Source organism: Canis lupus, chromosome 2, assembly GCF_048164855.1.
Source record: "Canis lupus baileyi chromosome 2, mCanLup2.hap1, whole genome shotgun sequence".
Classification (NCBI taxonomy): domain Eukaryota; kingdom Metazoa; phylum Chordata; class Mammalia; order Carnivora; family Canidae; genus Canis; species Canis lupus.
In genome coordinates, this window is record NC_132839.1 from 62,012,966 (window position 1) to 62,031,860 (window position 18,895).

Genomic DNA, 18,895 nt, shown 5'->3' on the forward strand with positions numbered 1-18,895 from the left:
AGGGTGCTGTCCTGGGGAACCAGTGGGACCATGACTGTGTATGTGAATGGAGGCTGGGGTCACGGGACTGTTTCTGCGGCCCAGACCAAGGGGTTGAGCATCCCGATGGCGCCACAGACTGGCGAACTGCGCTCAGAAAAGCGAAGTGAGCTTCCCAAAGCCACGCAGGCGCCGGTGAAGACAGTACAGGGCGCGGCGATCTTAACTCTGCTCCCCATCCTTCTGGGAGGGAAGAATGGAAAAGGAGGAGGCCAGACCCGAGGCCAACCGCAGACTGGGGTGTAGCCGCCCCCACCGAGCGCTGAGCCTCGGGGGAACCGACCGCTGTCCCACCTGCGCGCCGCCTTCGGGTTGGCGCCGCCTCCTCGCAGAAGCCTTGCGGGACCCAGGCGGGCGCGGGCACCTCCCTTCCCCCGGCCCCGTCCTGAGCTGGAGCTCCCGGAGCTGGCTTCCCGGCTGGGGGCGCGGAGGCGGGACGGGGCCGCGGCTCGGGGCCCGGCGAGGAGAGGACCGGGCGGGGGAGCGGGGAGCCGGGGCGGGAAGGGGCGAGGTGAGAACCGAGGGGCGGGGCCCGGGGGCCGAGCCAGACTCCGAGACGCCGCGGCGACGCCAGGTGAGCGGGGCCCGGGGGCCGGGCGGGGGCTCGGGCGCCGGCGGGCAGGGTGGAGGCGGGGCCGGAAGGACCGCGGCAGGGGTGGGGCCCCGGGAGGACCTCGGGCCCCCACCCGCGAGGGTGTCGGCGGCCGCGGCCTTGCGCTTCCGGGGCCGGGGAGGCGGGTTTCTCTCCCTCCAGCTCCGGCAGCCCCGAGGGACACCGAGGCCGGGGGAGGGGCCCCGCGGGGTCCGGAAGCGCAGCGGGTACCGGCCTCCCCGCAGCCCCACCGGGCGACGCCGGCCTCGGTCGGGCCCGTGCGCCGCACGGTGCGCGCCTCCCCCGGCCTAAGTCCCGGACACGTCCCCGAAACGAAAACCCACAACGGAGGCCCCGGCCTCCCCGACTCCCACCAGGGCGGACCCCCAGGGGGTGCAGTCACGTCCCGGGGAGGGCAAATGGAACAAAGGGGGCCGCGCTCGTTGGGGCCGGACGCTCGGGCGGGACGTCCCTGGCCTGGGAGCTGGACGGCGGAGAGCGGAGGAGGAATGGAGAGAGACGCAGAGGCAGAGACCGGCTCCATCCGAGTCCCAGCGAGGAGGGAGGCGCGCAGCCGCACAGGCGGAGTCCGGGAGGCACCGCCAGGGTCCGCCGGGTCAGTCACTTCCACTAGAGCCCCCTCCAGGAGGCTGCGAGACCCGGGGGACACCCGTGATTCGGGGCGGGGGCCCTGTGCGCAGCTCGCCGGCTCCTCACCGGCCTCTCCCGGGGCCGCCTGCCTGGGCGCTCACATCCCGGGGGCCCGGACCTGATGCCCTCAGCAGGGGATGGGTGGGGCGCGCCCTTCGGACCAGTCTGCACCTGGGAATGGAGCCCCAGGCTGTGGGGGCCTCCTGGCCAACCAGGGGCCACCTGGCCCAGCTTCGGCCACAAATCCGGGCGCTGTGCTCCCAGGGACACCGACCGAGGGCGCCAAGGAAGCACTGGGGAGCCCAGGACACGACCGCGGACTGGAGGGGCCGCCGCGGGGTCGCGCCGGGCTGCACCGGGCGTCCGACAGCCGGAGATCGTGCTCCGGGGGCAGCGCCGGCGTCCTGCCGCCCTGCTGCGTCCACCGAGAGACTCCGGGGCCTCCCGCGGGCAGCCCGGCAGCCGGGCAGCCGGAGCGGGCTCCTGGACCCGTGCGGAAGGGTGAGACAGGGTGAGCTTCGTGGGAAAGAGGAAAGCTGGAGACTGAAACAGATCTGCAGATGGAGGGAACGGTTGGGAGCAAGCAGGGTGTCAGCACACGGAGGCCAGACCCCTGATCCGAGGAAGGCAGTCCGCCCCGAAAGGAGAGAATCAGTCGCCAGCAGCACATCCCTCTTTTGGTCCCCGGTGGCCACTTTTTAAGGCACTTTTATCACGGAGGTTTTCAAATGTAAAACAAAGTGTAAAGGAAGCCTCAAAGTGAACCCCCAAGTACCCACCCCCCATTTTAACCACAACTCCTGACGGGCCTGGGGCCATCTGCTCTGGCTTTCGATTCTACTATTTAATTAATTTGTTTATTCTGTTGCAATATTTTTAAGCAAACTCAGACATCACATCATTTCCCTGGTAAATACATAAGTGCATCTTTAACTGGTAAGAACTTTTTAAAATTAGCCATACGGCTGTAAATCACCTCACAGTAAATCCACAGTCTGGCCTAACACTCAGAAGCAGCTGACACTGGATGGTGGAAATGCAGACAACATCCTTCTATGTCAATTTCCAGATAAACAATAATAAACACCATTATTTTTATAATTTAAAAAAAACCAAACTAACAAAAACCGAGGCCAGCAGCTTCGGGAGCCGGCAAGGGCTGCGCAGCCAGGCTGCCCTCCCTTCCGTTCCTTGGGCTCTGTGAAGCCACTCGCTGCCTCCGACTCTTGATGTTTCTTTGAGCCTTTGTCTGACCTGCTGGTCCAGATTCAGAGCTCAGCACTGTCGGGACAGGGCAGATCCCCCTCTCCCGCCCGCCCCCCCCAAGAAGGCAGACTGCCAGAGGGGGAGCGAGCCACCTTGGGTACCCGGCTTGGATCACTAAATCCAGCCATGCTTCTAACGGATTGAATGAGGCCGGACCCCACTTTCTAGTGAGAAACACCCCCCTGCCCCACCTCATAGGCAGGCAGCTTGGTGGTGGATGCCGGCACTGGCTACTGGAGGGACAAAGTAGCCCAAGGCAAGGATCCAGATACTTCAGATGGTGGGAAAGAAGAATGGGCCCTGCCTGAGTAGGCCCCCTCGGGGGCGGGGAGGAACCCCAGTTCGGGTCAGCAGCCAGGATGGGTAGCTGAACTCCTAGAGCAAGGTAGAAGAAAGAAAGAAGGGCCTCTGGGCTGAGTGACCTCTCAGTCCCTGCCCCCAATCTCTGTCCCCCTTTGAGCCTCAGGCCCCCTTTCTGAGAATAGCAAAAAGGCCACTAAGGATGCTTAGCAGGGAGACACCTACAGACACAGGAAACACAGGGACAGGAGCCCACCTGGCTCTTCCTGCCTCCCTCCCGGTGCCCACCTGACCAGCTCCCAGCCCTTTCCAAGAAACTTCTGGATAGCCTAGCTCCCGGGGAGCCCGTGTCCCACACAGCTGGGCCTGGCTTGGTGGAGGAGGGTGGAGGCCACAGAGCACCCCTAACCCATGGCCTGATGAGAAGGGCCTGCTGGGCTCTTACCTGAAAGGGCACCTCAGTGGGAAGCCCTGGGTGGGCTGGAGGACAAAGGCCAGAGCTCCCGGTTCAGAGTGGAGGGGCTGGTTGTCAGGGTGCTTATCATTCCCCCAGCAGGGTTCTGGATGAGGCAGGCTGGAGAGAGCCCAGGGTGCTCCCCACTCTCCCAGCCTAGGGCCTGGCAGGGCAGCTCTCTGGGAGGAATAGGGCAGGCATGTCTGCTTCTAGCATGTCTGGTTCTATGGGGAGCAGGAACCTGGCTGGGGAAATGCTTGCCAGCTTCAAGTCCACATTTGCCCTTGACACAAGGAGGGCCCTGAGCCCACAGTGGCCCTTCCCAAGACCTCGAGGGTGAGTTCTGCCCACCTTCCCAGGGTCTGGAAACAAGCTGGGGGGGGGGGGGGGCTGGTTCTCCAAGTTCTTTTCAGGGCAGTGCTGGTGGGAACTCAGCTCTCATAGTGCCAGGACAGAGAAGTGAGAGGTGCCCACAGGGTCATTCCCCCGATCCCACATCATTGTGGGAGGGTGTCCCCAATGGCCTGGGGTACCTTGTCATCTTGCTTGGGTCAGAGAAAATGAAGCCTTTATAGGTTATAGACCACCATCCTCACACAGGTCTGTCTTGGGGAAAACCAAGCCCTGGAGGCAGGAGGGATTTGCTCAAAGTCACTGAGGGGGTGGGCATGCCCCAGGTGTCCAGGACCTATTGGCCCTGCCCAGGCTCAGGGACTCTGCAATCTGCAGCCCCAGGGCAGTCCACCGTGGCAGGGAATGGCCCTTGCTTTTAAGAAAGAGGTGAGGTGGGTTCGAGAGCAGGGAGGGCAGGTGTGGTAGAAAGACCTGGAAGACATTCGTCTTCTTCCAGGAGCTGAGCTGCGTGCCCTGAGTTCCTGGCGACGGACGCTGCTGGAGCCTGGTCCCGCGCGCCCTCTAGGGCTTCCTGGGCTTCCTGTTAGCCCTGCTGAGACACCCAGGATGCTGGCTCAGTATGGGGCAGAGCCAGCTTCGTGAGCCCAGCCGGACTGACTCCAGTTTGCACCCACTGTCTGTGCTTCAAAGTTGGGCTCCTGGCTCCTAGCCCCACCCACACAGCAGACAGCCCCTCTTTCTACCTCCTGGCTCCCTCCAGCTGAGGACCTCAGAGCCCACAGGCAAGGAACCCTCTCTACAGGTCAGCTTTTCACTATTCCATTGAAAGCCGTAGCCCTTCTTCCACTGAATTTGCAGCTATGGACCCTTTCTCTGTTTGAGGCAGTGACGGACACAGGCTGGGTGTCCAGGTGACGACTGAAGGTCTGGACGGGTCTGCTGGCTGACTGGCTTCCCAGGAGGCAGAGGGGAGTTTCTAGACAAGGCATCTGCACTCTCCTCCACCTTCTCCTGCACCTGTGGCCCTGGCAGCCTCCAGGGACACCTGCTGGAGACCTACTGCAGAGGCGACCCTCCTCCTCAAGACCTCTCCGCCACAGGTGCTCAGTGGTGAGCGGAGGTCGCCAGGCCACCTTGGAACTGTGCCCTCATTGGCCACAAAGTTAAATAAAATGGTTGCGTTGTAGTGATAACCTCTCTGACTTGGGCTTTCATTGTCCCGCTTGAGGTCCCAAAGTCCCCATGACCAAAGCTGTTCCCGAAAACCATTTCCTGTCTGTACAGTGGAGAGGGTGTTCCTGGAGCACTGGAACCTGCCTGGTTCGAGAAGGCAGAGAGCCAGAGTGGATGGCAGCTCCCTGCAGGACCTGCGCTGGCCCCAGAGGCCTCTGCCCAGGCGGGTTTGTGGTATCCTTACCAGAACTGGCAGTGGTGCATCTGCAGACTGTCTGAGGCCACCACGAAAGCAACAGAAGAACAGAGAAGGGCCCCAGGTGGGAGTGTGGAGGGCTTTTGAAGGTGGGGAGAGTGGGATGGAGCAGAGATGAAGGGATGTGTCTGTGCTGGCCCTGGAGCGGCAGCGAGAGGAGACTCCTGGGTACCCCATATCCCCCTTGGCCGCTGACCAGGAGCCACAACCTTTGGAAATAACACCAAATTTGTTTTATTGAAGTAGATTATAGGTACTTCCTAAAGTCCAGTGAAACCTATTTTGGAAAACAGCGTGGGTCTGCTCCCCCCTACCCCCCACCCAAAAAAGAGGATAGCCAGCCCCGGAAAGACTCAGGGAAGGCTGAGGTGGTCACTGTAAATGCACCTATTGAGGAGGAGGCTGGGCTGGGCGGAGGGACCCTGGGAATCTCTATGCCATTGTGCTGCAGGCAGGCGCTGCGCTGGAAGGCAGCCACCCAGAGGGGCAAGGACCGCCTAAGCCATAGGCTCCCCCCCCCCCCCAGGGAGCCACACTTTCTGGGCCTGGCCTCAGGGCACTGGGAGCTGACTGGCATTGGGGCAGGGGATGATTCCGGGTCAGGGAGCTGGATGGCAGGGGCAAACAGACAGATGGGTCGCCAGCACAGGGAAGACCCCTGTGGCGCCTTCTGGGCCGTCTGGCGCCACCACTGAGAACACCGAGGCCCCAGTGTGGCCCGGTTGCTGTGCATCTCAACCTGGGAGCCAGAAGCTGAGACAGAGACAGGTTTTCAAGGGGCCTCGGTTCTGCTAGAGGTGACCCTTTCTAGCTGCAGATGACCTCTCTCCCCAGCCAGAGAAGCACACCCAATACAGAGTCCATCACCTCACCCCCTGTGCAGGGGACCCAGTATTCACCCTGTAACGGTCTATCTTGGGGCCAGTGGAGGCTGGACAGCCCCTGTACTCCAGACTATCAGAATAAGCTTTTGTTAGGAGCTCATAAACTCAGGCCCTGAGCTGGGGCTTTGCCCACAGGTCTGAACCCTCCCAAGCTTGCCAGAGATTGCAGATGGTCCAGCGGGTGAGGAGAGGCTGGGGAGCAGCCTTCCCCATCTTTGGGGAGTGTTGCAGGGAGTGTTGGGGTTTTGTTTTGGTCAAAAGAAAACCCCATATGGTTAGAGATGGCTCTCAGCGAAGGGGGCAGCAGGTGTGGGGGACTACACAGCCAGCACCCCTTATGCCGAAGGAGAGCACCGAAAGGTTCTACCTTCACTTGACTCATGGCTTCTGGGTTTTGTGGAGGCCTCTGGACTATGGGACCTTGGACACAGTCCCCTCCTTCTCCCCTCCCCTTTACCTTGCCTGCCACAAAGTTCCCTGAGGTCCTGCTGGGAGCCAGGTGTGGGGGCTTGAGCTGGGAGTCCCCAGACCTTGACCCTTCCTGTCCTTTCCACCTTCCCACCGGTCCTCGGTCCTTGGTCAGCAGTGCACAGAGCTCCAGGAAGGAGAGACAGCCGGCACCCAAGGCAGCTGCTACCAGAGGAGGAGCCCTGCCCCTGGGATCACAAATCAGCAGAAACAGTCCAGAAAAGTCCCTTTTATTCCATACGCAAATAAGTAGATTCATTTTTAAAAAAAGTCTTCGCCAGAAGAATTGGAGGCCACGGCCCAGGAGAGATGCCCCAGTCCGGCCCTGTCTTCGGAAGGGACACTCTGACAGAAGTACAACCCCGCCGGGTCTTTGCCCCTTTCCCTCACAGGGTGCTCTCCCTGGGGTTCTCCCTCTGCTGGGCCCACCGGCAAGGCCACGAGGCTGATCACAGTCCTCCCGGAGGCCCACTGTTCGGGGGGCCTGCACAGTCCTGGGAAGGGACGTTCATGTCAGGGTGGGGGCTGTGTTGGGGAGCAGTCACCCGGGAGCACTCGGACAGCCTGTTTGCGGCCCAGGCAGCGGCCTGGGCCTGGGCACTCGCTGGCTGCAGCGGGGTTGTGTGAACTTGCTGCCAGGCTGGGGCCCGTCCTGCAGGGGCTCTGGGCTGCCTGGCGCACTGTCTCTCTGTGATGCCCTCTTCCCTGCCAGGGGTCCAGCCTGTCTGGGAGCCGCTGGAAGACATCTCCGTTACATTCTGGACGCGCTTCCTTCGGCCAGGGCTGTGGCCAGCGCACAGCCCGCCCTCCGGCGCAGAGGGGCCCTGGAGCGCCCCAGCCCTCCCCAGCTCTCCCTGGGCCGCCCAGGAGGTCCCCGGCGGCCACGGGGAGTGGGCCCAGCGGGTGCGGCTCACACCAGGCCAGGCATCTGCGCCCGCAGGAAGGGCACGGAGGCAGCGGCCGGGAAGGCGGCCAGCGGGTAGGCTAGGGCCCCGGGGAAGCCGAGCAGCGGCGGGGGCGGCGCGGGCGCGGCGGGCGCCAGCGGGAAGGGCAGCGCGGCGGCGGGGGGCCCGGGGGCGGCCGCGGCCTGGGGGCTCTCGTGGTAGAGCACCGGCACGCGGACGAGGCGCTGCGCGCCCGGCGGGGACAGGCTGGCCGCCTCCAGCTCGGCCGCCAGCTGCCGCTTCCACTTGTTGCGGCGGTTCTGAAACCAGATCTTGACCTGCGTCTCGGTGAGCTGCAGGGAGGCGGCGAGCCCCGCGCGCTCCGCGCTGCTCAGGTAGCGCTTCAGGTCGAAGGTGGACTCGAGCTGGAAGACCTGGCTGCGGGAGAAGACCGTGCGCGTCTTCTTCTTGCGACCGCCGCCCACGCCGCCGCCGCCGCGCGCCTCGCCCGCCGCCGCCGGGGCCTCAGCCAGCTCCGCCGCCTCCTCCGCGCCGGCCGCCGGGCCCCGCGCTGCCAGCTCCGCGGCCTCTCGCTGCACCGCTCCGGGCCCGGGGCCTCGCTGCCAGGCGCCCTCGGCGCGGCCCATCTCCTCGCCCGTCTCCGGTGAGTCCCGGTCGCTGGCTGCAGGGGAGAGAGGGGCACACGGTTGGCTCCGGGGCTGATCCCCAGGCCCAATCGCTGCGGCCGGCGGCTCCCCCCGACCCAGGGCTCACCCGAGCCGCCGGCAGGGGAATGGTCCCCCGCGGGGCCCTGCGTCCCTCACCGCTGTCTCCAGATCTCACCCAGGGATGTGGAAAGGCAGAGGCAGGAGAAGTGAGCTTGAAGACCCGAGAGCCATACCCAGTCCCTTAAACCAACAGGCTGGTAACACTCTCGCTCAGAACTGCACATCCCACCCCCCCAACACGACAGAGGAAAAAGGAGAGAAAAGAAACACAAAAATGCAAACAGAAACACAGAAAGAAGAGAGATTCTCAAAACTACTGGCTCCGCGCTGAAACACAGAAAAGCCTGGCAGGAACGACCCCCGCCCGCATGGGAGGAAAGATGTCCTTCCCAGATCTGCACGCGCTGGAAAACAAACAGCACAAGGGCACCCGAGTCTCCAGCGCTGGGCCCCACACCAGGCCCCCCAGACACAGAAATAAAGACCTGCAGTGGCCTTCCCCATCCACTTTCAGTGGCCAGTAGCCTAGGCGAAATTCCCGCTTGCATGGAATCACTCCGTAGAAGGAGAATAAACAAATGCAAAGGATCCCCAAAACAAAACTCTAGGTGACACTAGCATACCCACTCCGTCCCCATTTCCTGCACCTGTCACCCAAATGCCCACAGAGACCTGAGAGTCTGCACTCCCCCTAATCATGCTCAAAGGGCGCATACAAATGGGGCTCTGCAAAAACACACAGCGGCCTCCGCGCAGCAGCACCCCAACCACCGCAGCAGCCGTGGCTGAGCCTGTGGGCTTGGGGTTACAGAGGTCCACAGGGGTTCCTGAGCTCATGCTCCAAATACCAGGGGCTCCACTTGATCTCCCGCAAGTAAGAAGATGCCCTCCCCAGGACTGGCAAGGGGCAGTGCCTCCAGGCAAACGAATCTGCCCGCGATGCGGGTGCTTGTCCAGATTCCAGGCCCCCGCTTGAAGACTGCAGCAGCCAGCCTTCGAGATTCAGGCCAACCGGGGCCAGTTTGCCCTTCTGCCTCGCCTTGGCCCGAGCCCCCCCTCTCTGCCAAGGCTTGGCAGGTGGGCAGTCTACGTGGAGTTTGACCCCTCCAGCCCTCCGAAGCCAGTGCTGTGCTGGCAGTGTGTTTACAAGGTGTGCAAACACCGGTGGGCTTGTGTATGTGGCTTGGGCCATACCCCTGTGCCCCTGCCCAACCCCTGTGGTGTGTGCTACCAGATACGAGGAGCCTCTGCCTCCCCATGACACCCCAAGCCCTGAGACTCACAGAGACCCATGCACTACCACAAGTCACCACGCCAGGCCTGCCGGTTCTGGTGGAAAACCCCGACCGTAACCCGCATTGCACGAAATAAGAAGCCACATCTTGAGGAGCTGCCACCTGGGCTGCAGGGGGAGAAAAGCCTGGGGCAAGGTGGGGACTACATTCCACCCAAACAGACCTTCTCAGAAACACTCCCAGAGGGGCACTAAATGCGATCACTTGATTTCAGGAAACCACTGAGCCCAGATCCAGTGTATGTGAAAGTGTATGCCCAGACTTTTCCGGGCATGGGGTCTGTAAGGTGGGTCCCTTTGGAAAAGGGTCACTCCCACTTCAGAGAGGGGGGTTTATCCACGAGGTGAGAGGGGCCTGCCCACCCCACCCCCAGCATACACTAACGGATTTCGGAACAAGAGCCTGGAAGAGTCCACAGCTGGCAGGGACTGAGTGTGTGTGTGTCTGTGTATGGGGACAGAGTTGGAATGGCTTCCTGGTGTTCCTCCCAGGGGTCTTCCTCCAAAGGGCAGGCCCTGGAGAGAGGCAGCGAGCCCCGGGGAGAGGGAGCAGAACTCAGGGCTAAAGGGGTGAGCAGCTCCGAACCCCCCACTCCCAGCCTCTGAGCCCTCAGCAGGGAACAAAGGCATAGGAGGGGGAGGGGCAGAAAAGGATGAGAGGGGTGGGATTGGGGGCTTCGGTCTGGGGGGACTGAGAGGGGGGCCAGCAGGCCCCAGCCCCTGTGTGCATGTGTGCAGCTCTCGGGGGAGATGGGATTTGGGGGCACAGATGATCCCCTCCACTATGCGGCCCTCCCAACGATGGCTCCCTCTGCTCCAGCCCCTTCACATTTCCCCAGGGGACTCTACTTTGTCTTCACTTCTTTCCTGCCCGTTAGCTCCCTGGCTCCTCACCATCACCCGCGGGCTTCTGTCTGTGTCTGGTCCTCTCTCACTCCTCCCCACATCCCTTCCTTCCTCCATCCCTTCCTCTGCTGCTCCCTCTCTTTCCCGACTCCCTTCCCTCGCTCTTCCGAGCCGCCCGCGTCCCCGGTCCCCAGGCTCCTCCTCGCAGGCTCTCCAGCCGCCCCGGGACCGCAGAGCGCGGCGACGGGTGACGCCGGGGCCCAGGCGGGGACCCTGTCCCGGGGAGGGGGCCTCCAAGCCCGCCCAGGCCGGGGTTCCGCGGGGGCCCCGCTACGCACGAGCAGGGAGGCGAGCGGCCCGGAGAGGCCTCCGGCGGACCCCAGCCCCCGGCCCCGGCCCCCCCGGCCGCCCCGCCGCGCCCCACTCACTGTCAGGGCTGAGGCCGCCTCCGTAGCCGCCGTGCGCCCGAGGGAACCAGCGCGTGGCGCCGCCGCAGCCCAGCGCGTAGGGCGGCCCGGGGCCGGGGGGCGGCCGGGGACCGAGGCCCAGCGCCGGCCCGAGCAGCGCCCGCGCCCGCGCCTCCCCGCCGGGCCCCGCGCCCGCGCGCAGCTGCCTCCGCCGCTGCAGCCGCCGCCGCCGCGCCTGCTCTGCGTCCTCGTCCTCCGGGTCGTCGTCGTCGTCCTCCTCGTCCTCGCGGCCGCCCTGGGCCGCGCGCCTGGCGCCCTTGGCCTCGGCCGCCAGCAGGTTCTCGATGAGGAAGGAGGAGGCGCGGGCCGGCGTGGCACGCCCGGGCTCCGTCAGCTCGTCCGGCATCGCGGCCGCGGGCTCCGCGGGCTCCGCGGGCTGCTCGGGGCTGCTCGGGGCTGCTCGGGGCTCCCGGCGGGACAGTGGCGCGCGGCCCCGGGCGCACGCGGGCCGGCCCTGGAGCGGCCGCCGGAGCGCAGGCGTCGGGCCCCGGCTCCGCGCGGGCTGGGCTGGGCCGGGAGGGGTGCACGCCGACAGCCGGCCGGGCAGCCGCCTCGCTCGCCTTTCACGTCGCCGCGCTGGTCGCCGCCCGGGCCGGCCCGCTGGGGGCGGGGAGGGGCGGGGGGGCGGGGAGGGGCGGGGCCGCGCGGGCCGCGGGCGCAGCCGGAGGACGCGGCGGCGGGACGGGAGCACGGCCGCGGCCGGGAGACGCCGCCGGGGGCCGGGGCCGGGGCCGGGGCCGGGGCCGGGGCCGGGGCCGAGCGCGCGGGCGGAGCGCGGCCGAGGGCGGGCGGCGGGAGGGCTGGGCGGGGGTCGCCGCGGGGCCGGACCCGCGTGATCGGTTCCCCGGCCCGCTCCGGGGGGGGGGGGGGGGGGGGGCGGGCTGTGGGGGCGGGGCCTCGGCAGAGCGGCCGCCCATTGGCCGCGGGCCCCGAGGAGAGGCGGGCTGGCCAATCACCGGCCGGCCGGGGCCGTAATTGCCGGGCCGCGGGGAGAGTGTGGGACCAAGCGTGAGTAACTGTGCGCGCGCTCGCGAGTGTGGTATGTGCGTGTGTGCACGTGTGTGTGGATGTGCGTGTGCACGGGGGCCTGAAGACCCCGGGACTTCCAAGGAACCGTAAGAGGCTGGGTCACAGCCATTTTTTTGTAAGACTCCGGGTGTCAGGGCTGCAAAGCTGCGGCATATTTCAATATTTACACTTAATAAAATATGCTTTCCATGCCAAATGTGATGCCATAGAAGTCTCCAGTTCCCAGGCTGAGGCCCAGGACGTAAGGAAGGGTTCGCCTCCACCCCCGCTCGCGTGGCCCTGCCTGCCCGCTGCGCGCCCAAAGCCCGCGGGGTGAGCGCCCCTCCCCAGCATCCCGCCGCCCCTCCCCGGGAGCCCGGGCCTCGCGGGGGGACGACAGCCACTGCCCCAGGTCGCGGAGGTCTTGGGGGCAGGCCACCTCCCTCCCGGAGCCTCCGCTTCTAGACTGCGAACCCGTGGGGAGTCTCCTCCCATTTCTGCAGCAGGGCGCACGATGACAAAAGTGCATGGCGTCCCCCGCCACTCTCGGAACTGTGCTCAGGAGCGACCCTGTGACCCGGCTCGCAGCGCGGTCGCGCGGGTGGGGCCGGTTTCATCGGACGCGGGTTTTCTCGGAGAGATACGTCCTGCCCCCCGGTGCCAGCCGGGCGCCTTCGCTCCAACCGCGTGCTGCCCCCGCTCTCCCGGGAGGGCTGCAGGCCCAGCTCCCGACTCGCTTCAAGCTCCCGATCAGCCACCTCGGCGGAAGCATCAACCCCATTTTCCAGAGAGGAAAACGGAGGCGAGGAGGGGAGAGACCATCCCCGAGGGTAAGTGGCTCTGGCAGGCCTCCCATTCCAGTGCTCTGGGCTTAGGGCCCCTCACCGCAGGGTCGCGGATACCCGGGAATGGGATCAGGGCACCAAGTGGTGAGGCCCCGACAAGGCATAGCCCTGGGACTCTGCTGGCCTCCTGGTGGGGCCATGCACCCCTCCGTGTCCTGAGTGCGTGTAATGCCCTACCTGCTGAGGAGCCAGCTTCCCCTGGTCACCCGCTCACCACTCTGCCAACTCCCGGTGCTGCGAAGGACATGGGGAGTGCTTTCCTTCAGTCTCCAGAACCCTACGCAGGACCCACCTTCTCTGGCCCCAGAAGGGGCAAAGACCACCAAATACCAGGACTACCACAGCCTGGAGGCAGACAAGGATGAGGGCTCTTCCCACTTTGCATAGATAAGGACACTTAGCAAACGTGGATAGAGCCCGGTCTCCCGAGGGCACCCAGGGTCAGAGAAACTCCTGAGGATGGATCCAGAAGAGGCTAAGCCCCGACAGAAATGGCAGCCTCAGCCCTTTGGGAAGAGAAGTGCTAGCCCCAGGTTAGACACCGACACCGTCTAATCTGAGTGCACTTCTGATAGTTAAGGAGACGGAGGCCAGAGAGGGACGGGGATAAAAAGACAGTGGATGTAAGGATGGGTGCCTTCCAGATAACTACCTATGTTAGGCAAGGTGTCCTGGGCCCACATTCAGCACATTTCTTGAACCACAAGCAGGAGAGATTGGTGCTGTCACTCTCATTTCTAAGCATCTTAAGAGTGGGGGCTTCCTGGGGAGCCTGGGTTTTGATTCCCTCTGCTCTGGGCTGTGTGGCCAACCTCACCTCTGCTCAGGTTTCTTCTATGAACCTCCGGTAGTAGTAAGTGCCCTGCCAAGGCAAGCTCTTGGGAGGGAGGCTGGGTGCGCCCAGGATGGGGAGCGAGTGTGGGTACAGGGCACCACCAGGGTCACCCCACTGTCTCTGCTGCACAGAGGTGGGGACGGTGGGGGTGGGAGGCGAGGGAGGAGACAGGCTGAACTGAGCGGAGGAGAGTGGGCCTTCTCTCCGGCTCCCAGCACCAGCCTTCTGGGGGTTTCGGAGGTGCTTCCCTGCAGCCGCAGGCAGCAACCCGCAGCGGTTGGGGTGCCCAGCAGCGCTGGTCCCAGAGCCAGAGCCCTGGAGACCAGACCGAGGCAGCCCCTCGTTGAGCTGGGGGGAGAGGCGGGTTCTGAGACAGGATTGCTCACCGAGCCAGAGCCGGGGATCACTGCCTCGAGCAGGCTTTGTGCGTTCAGACGGGCGGCCAGCTCCGAGGGGCTGGCTGTTCTCAAGCCCAGGACAGCCTCCAGGGGCAGTCGGTGGTCCCGACACCTTTTCCAGACGGCTCTGTCAGGCCCTGACCTGAGCGGGATTTCTGGCGCTCAAGGGGCCAGAGCTCAAGTTTTCTGTCACCCATGAGTGAGCACGGGGCGGAGGGACTCCTGGTGCAGAAGAGTAGAGCCTCCAAGTCAGGCTGTCACCTCTCTGTCTCCATCTGTGTGAAGTACCTCCACAGCTGCCCTTCCTTCTGTGTCCACTCTCCTCCTCGCTTACTCCTCCAACTCTCTCTCCCCAGTGCAGGGGGGGCCCTGTAGAATCCCAGCAAATGGTCCTAGAGGATACCCGTGCTCTTCTCATCTGGACAGCCAGCAGGGGAGCAGGGACCGTGCCTTGTCCCCCATGTCCCAAGTGCCGAACTCAGGGCTGGTAACCACGGATGCCCCTTAATGCAAAGAAGTGCTAGTGCAAATAATCCCAGCAGCTTGGATCAGGAGTCAGCAAACTGCAGCCGGCCACCACCTGTTGTGTTTGGTCTCAATAAGCTTTCTTTAAAAAAAATAATTTTGGGCAATGTCCACTTTTAAATTCAGATTTTTGTCTTACTTTTCCTTCATCTCTGACCCCAATCCCATTTGTCCTTAGCTCCTCCTCATGCCATCCTACATACATGCTCTTGTGTATTAATTTACATTACATATCTCCCCTATCTCTTTCTCTCTTTTGGGGGGGGGTTAAAGTGCAAATTTGAGATCTACGGGTGCTGGTAAATGTCATACTGATTTTTATTTTTTTTTATTTTATTTTATTTTATTTTATTTTATTTTATTTTATTTTATTTTTCATACTGATTTTTAAATCGCTATGTACTAACCCAACAGCCACGTATGCCATTGTTCTGGTTCCTATGACTGCAGTCACACATTTCCCCAAAACTTGGTGGTGTAACACAATAATCAATGTTAGTGGCTCATGGGGTCTGTGGGTTGAGGGTGGCTCATCTCCAGGGCACGATGTTGGGGCCTCAGCTGGAAGACTTGAACGTGGGGGTCGGGGGTGAGGTCCAGATGCATCTGAAGCCCCAGTGGCCCATCTGTCCGAGGGCTGAGGCTGGAGTGAGCTGAAGAAGCCCCACAAGGGTCCTCTCCACGTGACCTGGCTCTCACACTACTTGGGTTTCCAGAAGAAGCATGGAGGGGGTAGAGGGAGAGGGACACAGAGCCTGACCTGAAAATTCAGAGCATCGCTCCTCTGGGGTCCATCCTCTGTGGACCGCAGCAGGCCGAGGGCCCCTCAAGGCTCAAGACGAGGGGCCTTGGACCCCATCTGTCAGTAAGAGGGCCGTCAGATTATGGGTTGAGAAATCTGTAGTCGGTCAGGAAAAGACACTGCGAGGCCCAGGGATAGTTGACTGCCCCTTTGGGGGATGTTTAGGGTGCTGCCAGCTTCTGCTATTATGTATGTCATTGGGATGCATTCTGGTGCATGCCCCCAGAATGGCACTCCTGGGTTGAAAGGGTCTATATAGATGCAACCTCACGCAGCACTTCAGATTCTTCAGAGCAGCTCTGCCAGTGTCCGTGTTCTCATATCTTCATACCACCACAGGCAGGGAGATGAAGGGGGGTGGAAGCGAGGGCAGCATGATGTGGGAGAGCTGCTGGGGTGCAGAAAGCAGGGATAGACACAGTTGAGTCAAGAGGGCTGGTGCACGGAAAGCTAGAGAGTATGGTTCTTAGTTTGTAAAGCAATGGGGAGCCACTGAAGATTGTTTAACTGGGGAGGTGGCTGGGCTGAGCCTTAGGAGGAGTAACCTGGAAGGGATGCCACATGCAGGGTGGATGAGAGATGGCCAAGCACAAAGGAGGGTTCAGATGCAGGCAGTGGCCAAGCAGAGGGTCCCTGTCTCCAGTGTCCAGTGCCTGTCAGCTGGTGCACAGGCCAGAGCGGGGATTGAGGAGAGCCCAGTACATCCTCAGTGGCTTGTCAAGTGGTCTGCTCCCCACATCACAGCCAGCACCAAGTGTCCTTGCAGCTGTCCAGATATGCGGTCAGGCACTCAACTCGGCTGCTGAGTCCACCGGGCTGCTGAGTCCACTGTGCTTGTGGGCCATCACTGGCCCCCCAGGAACCTGCTCTGACCAGCGAGAAGAGCAGTGCTGCCCACTACGGGGGCTGGTCTGGGCTGAGTGGAAATCATGGTGCAATCAAGTCTTTGGTGTATATTTTTAAAATTTGCTTTGAAAAAGACCAAACGTCTGAAATTATTTGGACTGCTTTTTTTTTAAGGGTCTAGCCACATATCCGTCTTTGTGAAAGCCCCCCTTTTAAACACTGGAAAGAGGAGGCTCATTTTCATAACGTATTTAGTGGATGATTCCCAGAGTTCCACTCCCTGGGGGGGGGGGGAGGTGGTGAAGGAGGAGGGGTGGGGCAGAGGGAGGAGGGAGGGAGCCAGAGGAAGGAGGAGCAGGGGTGGAGGGAAAGGGGGTAGGAGGAGTAAGATAGCGTCCTCAGCAGTGGAGCAGTGGGGATGCTCGGCAAGGCGCCTGTGGGGCACCCTACTCCCCACTGCCTGGGTGACTTCTCCCCACCAAGGCTGCCTGGCCAGCCCTGAAGACACCCCCTCCCCCACAGAAGCACCCCAGAGGGGCCCAGCCCTGCTCACCACTCTGAGTCTGTGGGGTTGGTGGCACAGATGAAAAGATGCGGGGTCCGTTTGGCGGGGAGGGAGCAGGGAGCCATGCCAGGAAGGCTGCTCCACCTCCAACTGTCGGAACACCTGCCGGGGGCCGTGGGTGGGCGGAGCTGGTCTCTCTGCCCCTGCTCGCTCATGCCCCAGGCTTGATGACTGTGTCCCAACCCGTCCCTTCTCAGAGTAAGCACCCACCTGATCCCCATGCCCCCCTGGAACGGATGCCCAACAGACCTTGGACCTCTCACTCACCAAGGGATATATTTTCTCCCAACATTTTATTTTGAGGGCAGCCCAGGTGGCTCAGTGGTTTAGCGCTGCCTTCAGCCCCAGGTGTGATCCCGGAGACCTGGGATCGAGTCCCACGTTGGGGCTCCCTGCATGGAGCCTGCTTCTCCCTCTGCCTGTGTCTCTGCCTTTCTCTCTCTCTCTCTCTCTCATAAATAAATAAAATATTTTTAAAAACATTTTATTTTGAAAACTTCCAAACATGCACAAGTTGAAAAAATTGGTCGGAGAACACCCAAATCCCCACCATCTAGATTCTTCCATTAGCACGGTGCTTTTCTTGCTTTACCACATCTGCCCATCTATCCATCCCTTTATCCATCCATCTGGTTTTTGTTTTTGTTTTTGTTTTCAATGCATTTCATGGGAATGTGTGAATCTGGGTCCCGGCCCTGCCACTGACCAGCAGTAAGACTCAGTGAGCACCACTTCCTCCTCTGGAAGTGGACGTAATAAGCAACGGGGGAGCGGAGCGGAGCGAGGGGAAACTGCGTATGCAAAACTAATGCCCTGCCCGAGAAAACACTCCTTAGATGGACATCTTGGGACCTTTTTGAAGTGTGATAACAGTCTTCCTCGCAGGACACGGGCTCTGTGTTCACAGTCACACCTTGCTGGCTGCTGCTGTTTCCTGCCTTGATAAAGACCTGCAAGTTGCAGTCACAAAAGCTCGAAGGCTGGGGGTGCAGGGATGTCTGGTTCTAATAGGAAGAGCATCTCAAGGAGGAAGCAGGTTCTGGTTTCCACAGTGGAACAGAGATTTGCACTCAAGAGTGGTCCAAACCACTGGGGACCTTCAGACAGCTTGGGCTGCCCGTGACCTTGATTGGAAGTGATTTGAAGAAACGGGGCTGGAACAAAGGGCCATGACCACAGTGTGGGGAACCCCTTCCCAGGAACTGGAGGGAAGTTTCTGGAAACCTCGACTAGACCAGTCAGTGTGGGAACCCCACATTCTGGCTGGGCTCCCCCCTTGTGATCCTGGGATGGATTGGATGCCTGTGGCCTGGCAGGGTGTGCTGGTGCCTCCTCCTCCCCCACCCTGCACAGGGTGCCAGCGTGAACATCTGGCTGAGGAATGTCCGCTTTGGGGCTCAGCTACCCTGCTGCAGGGCAGGGCGCTCCTGGGGGCAGGCGGGAGGGAGCCCCACTCCTCACCAGCCCTCCTGCACGCCCAGCGAGTTCCCGGAGCCCCAGCTCTGGACACACCCTGTCTGGGGGCTTTACCAGGATCACAAAACTGCCTCCCCCAAGACTGGGGGCTGGAGGGCAGAGGATATCGGGGTAGCTCACGGGGTAGCTCACCACGGCAGGACTGCTGTGATGGGAAAGACAGAGCAGCGGGAGCCCTTACGGGGAATAGTGACCTGGGAACAGTGACTGGGAATAGACCCAGGGCAGCTGGGGAGGGGACCCGGTGCTTCTGATCCGCCACCCTCCCAGGAGATCGGCTTCGGGGAAGGCAACAGGAGGGCACAGAATGTGTGCAAACGGGAGAGGGGGAAGTACAAATAGGTCTGTACACACACATAAGTACTGTGCAAGGGTTTGTTCACGCGCACTCTGGCGCGTACTGCTGTGACGGGCTCACCTGTATCCCCCGACAGTCCGGTGTTGAATTTGAACCCCCAACACTGCAGAACGTGACCTGATTTGGAGAAAAGAGTCATTGCAGATGTCACTGGTTAAGCTGAAGTCACAGGGACAGCGGCAGGTGCGGGGTTGGGGGTGAGGACTGCTGCATGGTCCTCTGCCCTGTGCGGATCCCACCTGGAGCCTTCAGTGGAGTGCGGTTCTGGGACACCTTGACCAGAGCTTCTGGCCCCCAGAGTTGTGGGACAATGCATTTGTGCTGTCCTAAGGCCCCTGGCCCCATGGCACCCACTTGCAGCAGCTCGGCTGCCTTTGGGAAGAGACGCCAAGAGACCAGGGCCTGCTGGCTGCTCCGTCCCACGGGGACAGGGCGGGAGGGCATCCAGCTGTCACACTGTGTGCATCTGGGCGCAATTTGGGTTTTTTACCAGGTGCAAGCTTTACTGGATTAAAAAAAAAAAAAGGACTGTGGGGGCGGGGCGCCTGGGAGGCTCAGGCGGTTAAGCGGCTGCCTTTGGA

At 62.1% G+C, this 18,895-nt stretch overlaps 1 protein-coding gene and 1 long non-coding RNA gene across 3 annotated transcripts; one reads left to right on the top strand and one right to left on the bottom strand.

The window, feature by feature from the left end:
* The first annotated feature begins 919 nt into the window (after positions 1–919).
* LOC140610350 (uncharacterized) lies at positions 920–4,833 on the top strand. Of its 2 annotated transcripts, none has more exons than XR_012012041.1 (3): positions 920–1,793; positions 4,153–4,458; positions 4,543–4,833. It is a non-coding gene; the product is annotated as an uncharacterized lncRNA (long non-coding RNA). The 2 variants fall into 2 exon arrangements; XR_012012042.1 differs by having other exon boundaries at positions 4,153–4,438.
* A 1,739-nt stretch (positions 4,834–6,572) lies between these two features.
* Positions 6,573–11,002, bottom strand: HMX1 (H6 family homeobox 1). The gene is made up of 2 exons (XM_072786322.1): positions 10,618–11,002; positions 6,573–8,003 (listed from the first exon to the last, which is right to left on the bottom strand). The coding sequence occupies exons 1-2, from the start codon at positions 11,000–11,002 to the stop codon at positions 7,348–7,350; spliced, it is 1,041 nt and encodes a 346-aa protein (XP_072642423.1). The 3' UTR covers positions 6,573–7,347.
* Between the last annotated feature and the right edge of the window lie 7,893 nt (positions 11,003–18,895).

What these genes read in the sequence shown, in the direction of transcription:
- HMX1 (XM_072786322.1), bottom strand. Translation starts at nt 11,002, where the DNA reads ATGCCGGACGAGCTGACGGAGCCCGGGCGTGCCACGCCGGCCCGCGCC. An exon ending in AGGCGGCCTCAGCCCTGACA is followed by an intron (nt 8,004 to 10,617) that starts GTGAGTGGGGCG and finishes TCTCCCCTGCAG; the next exon opens with CCAGCGACCGGGACTCACCG.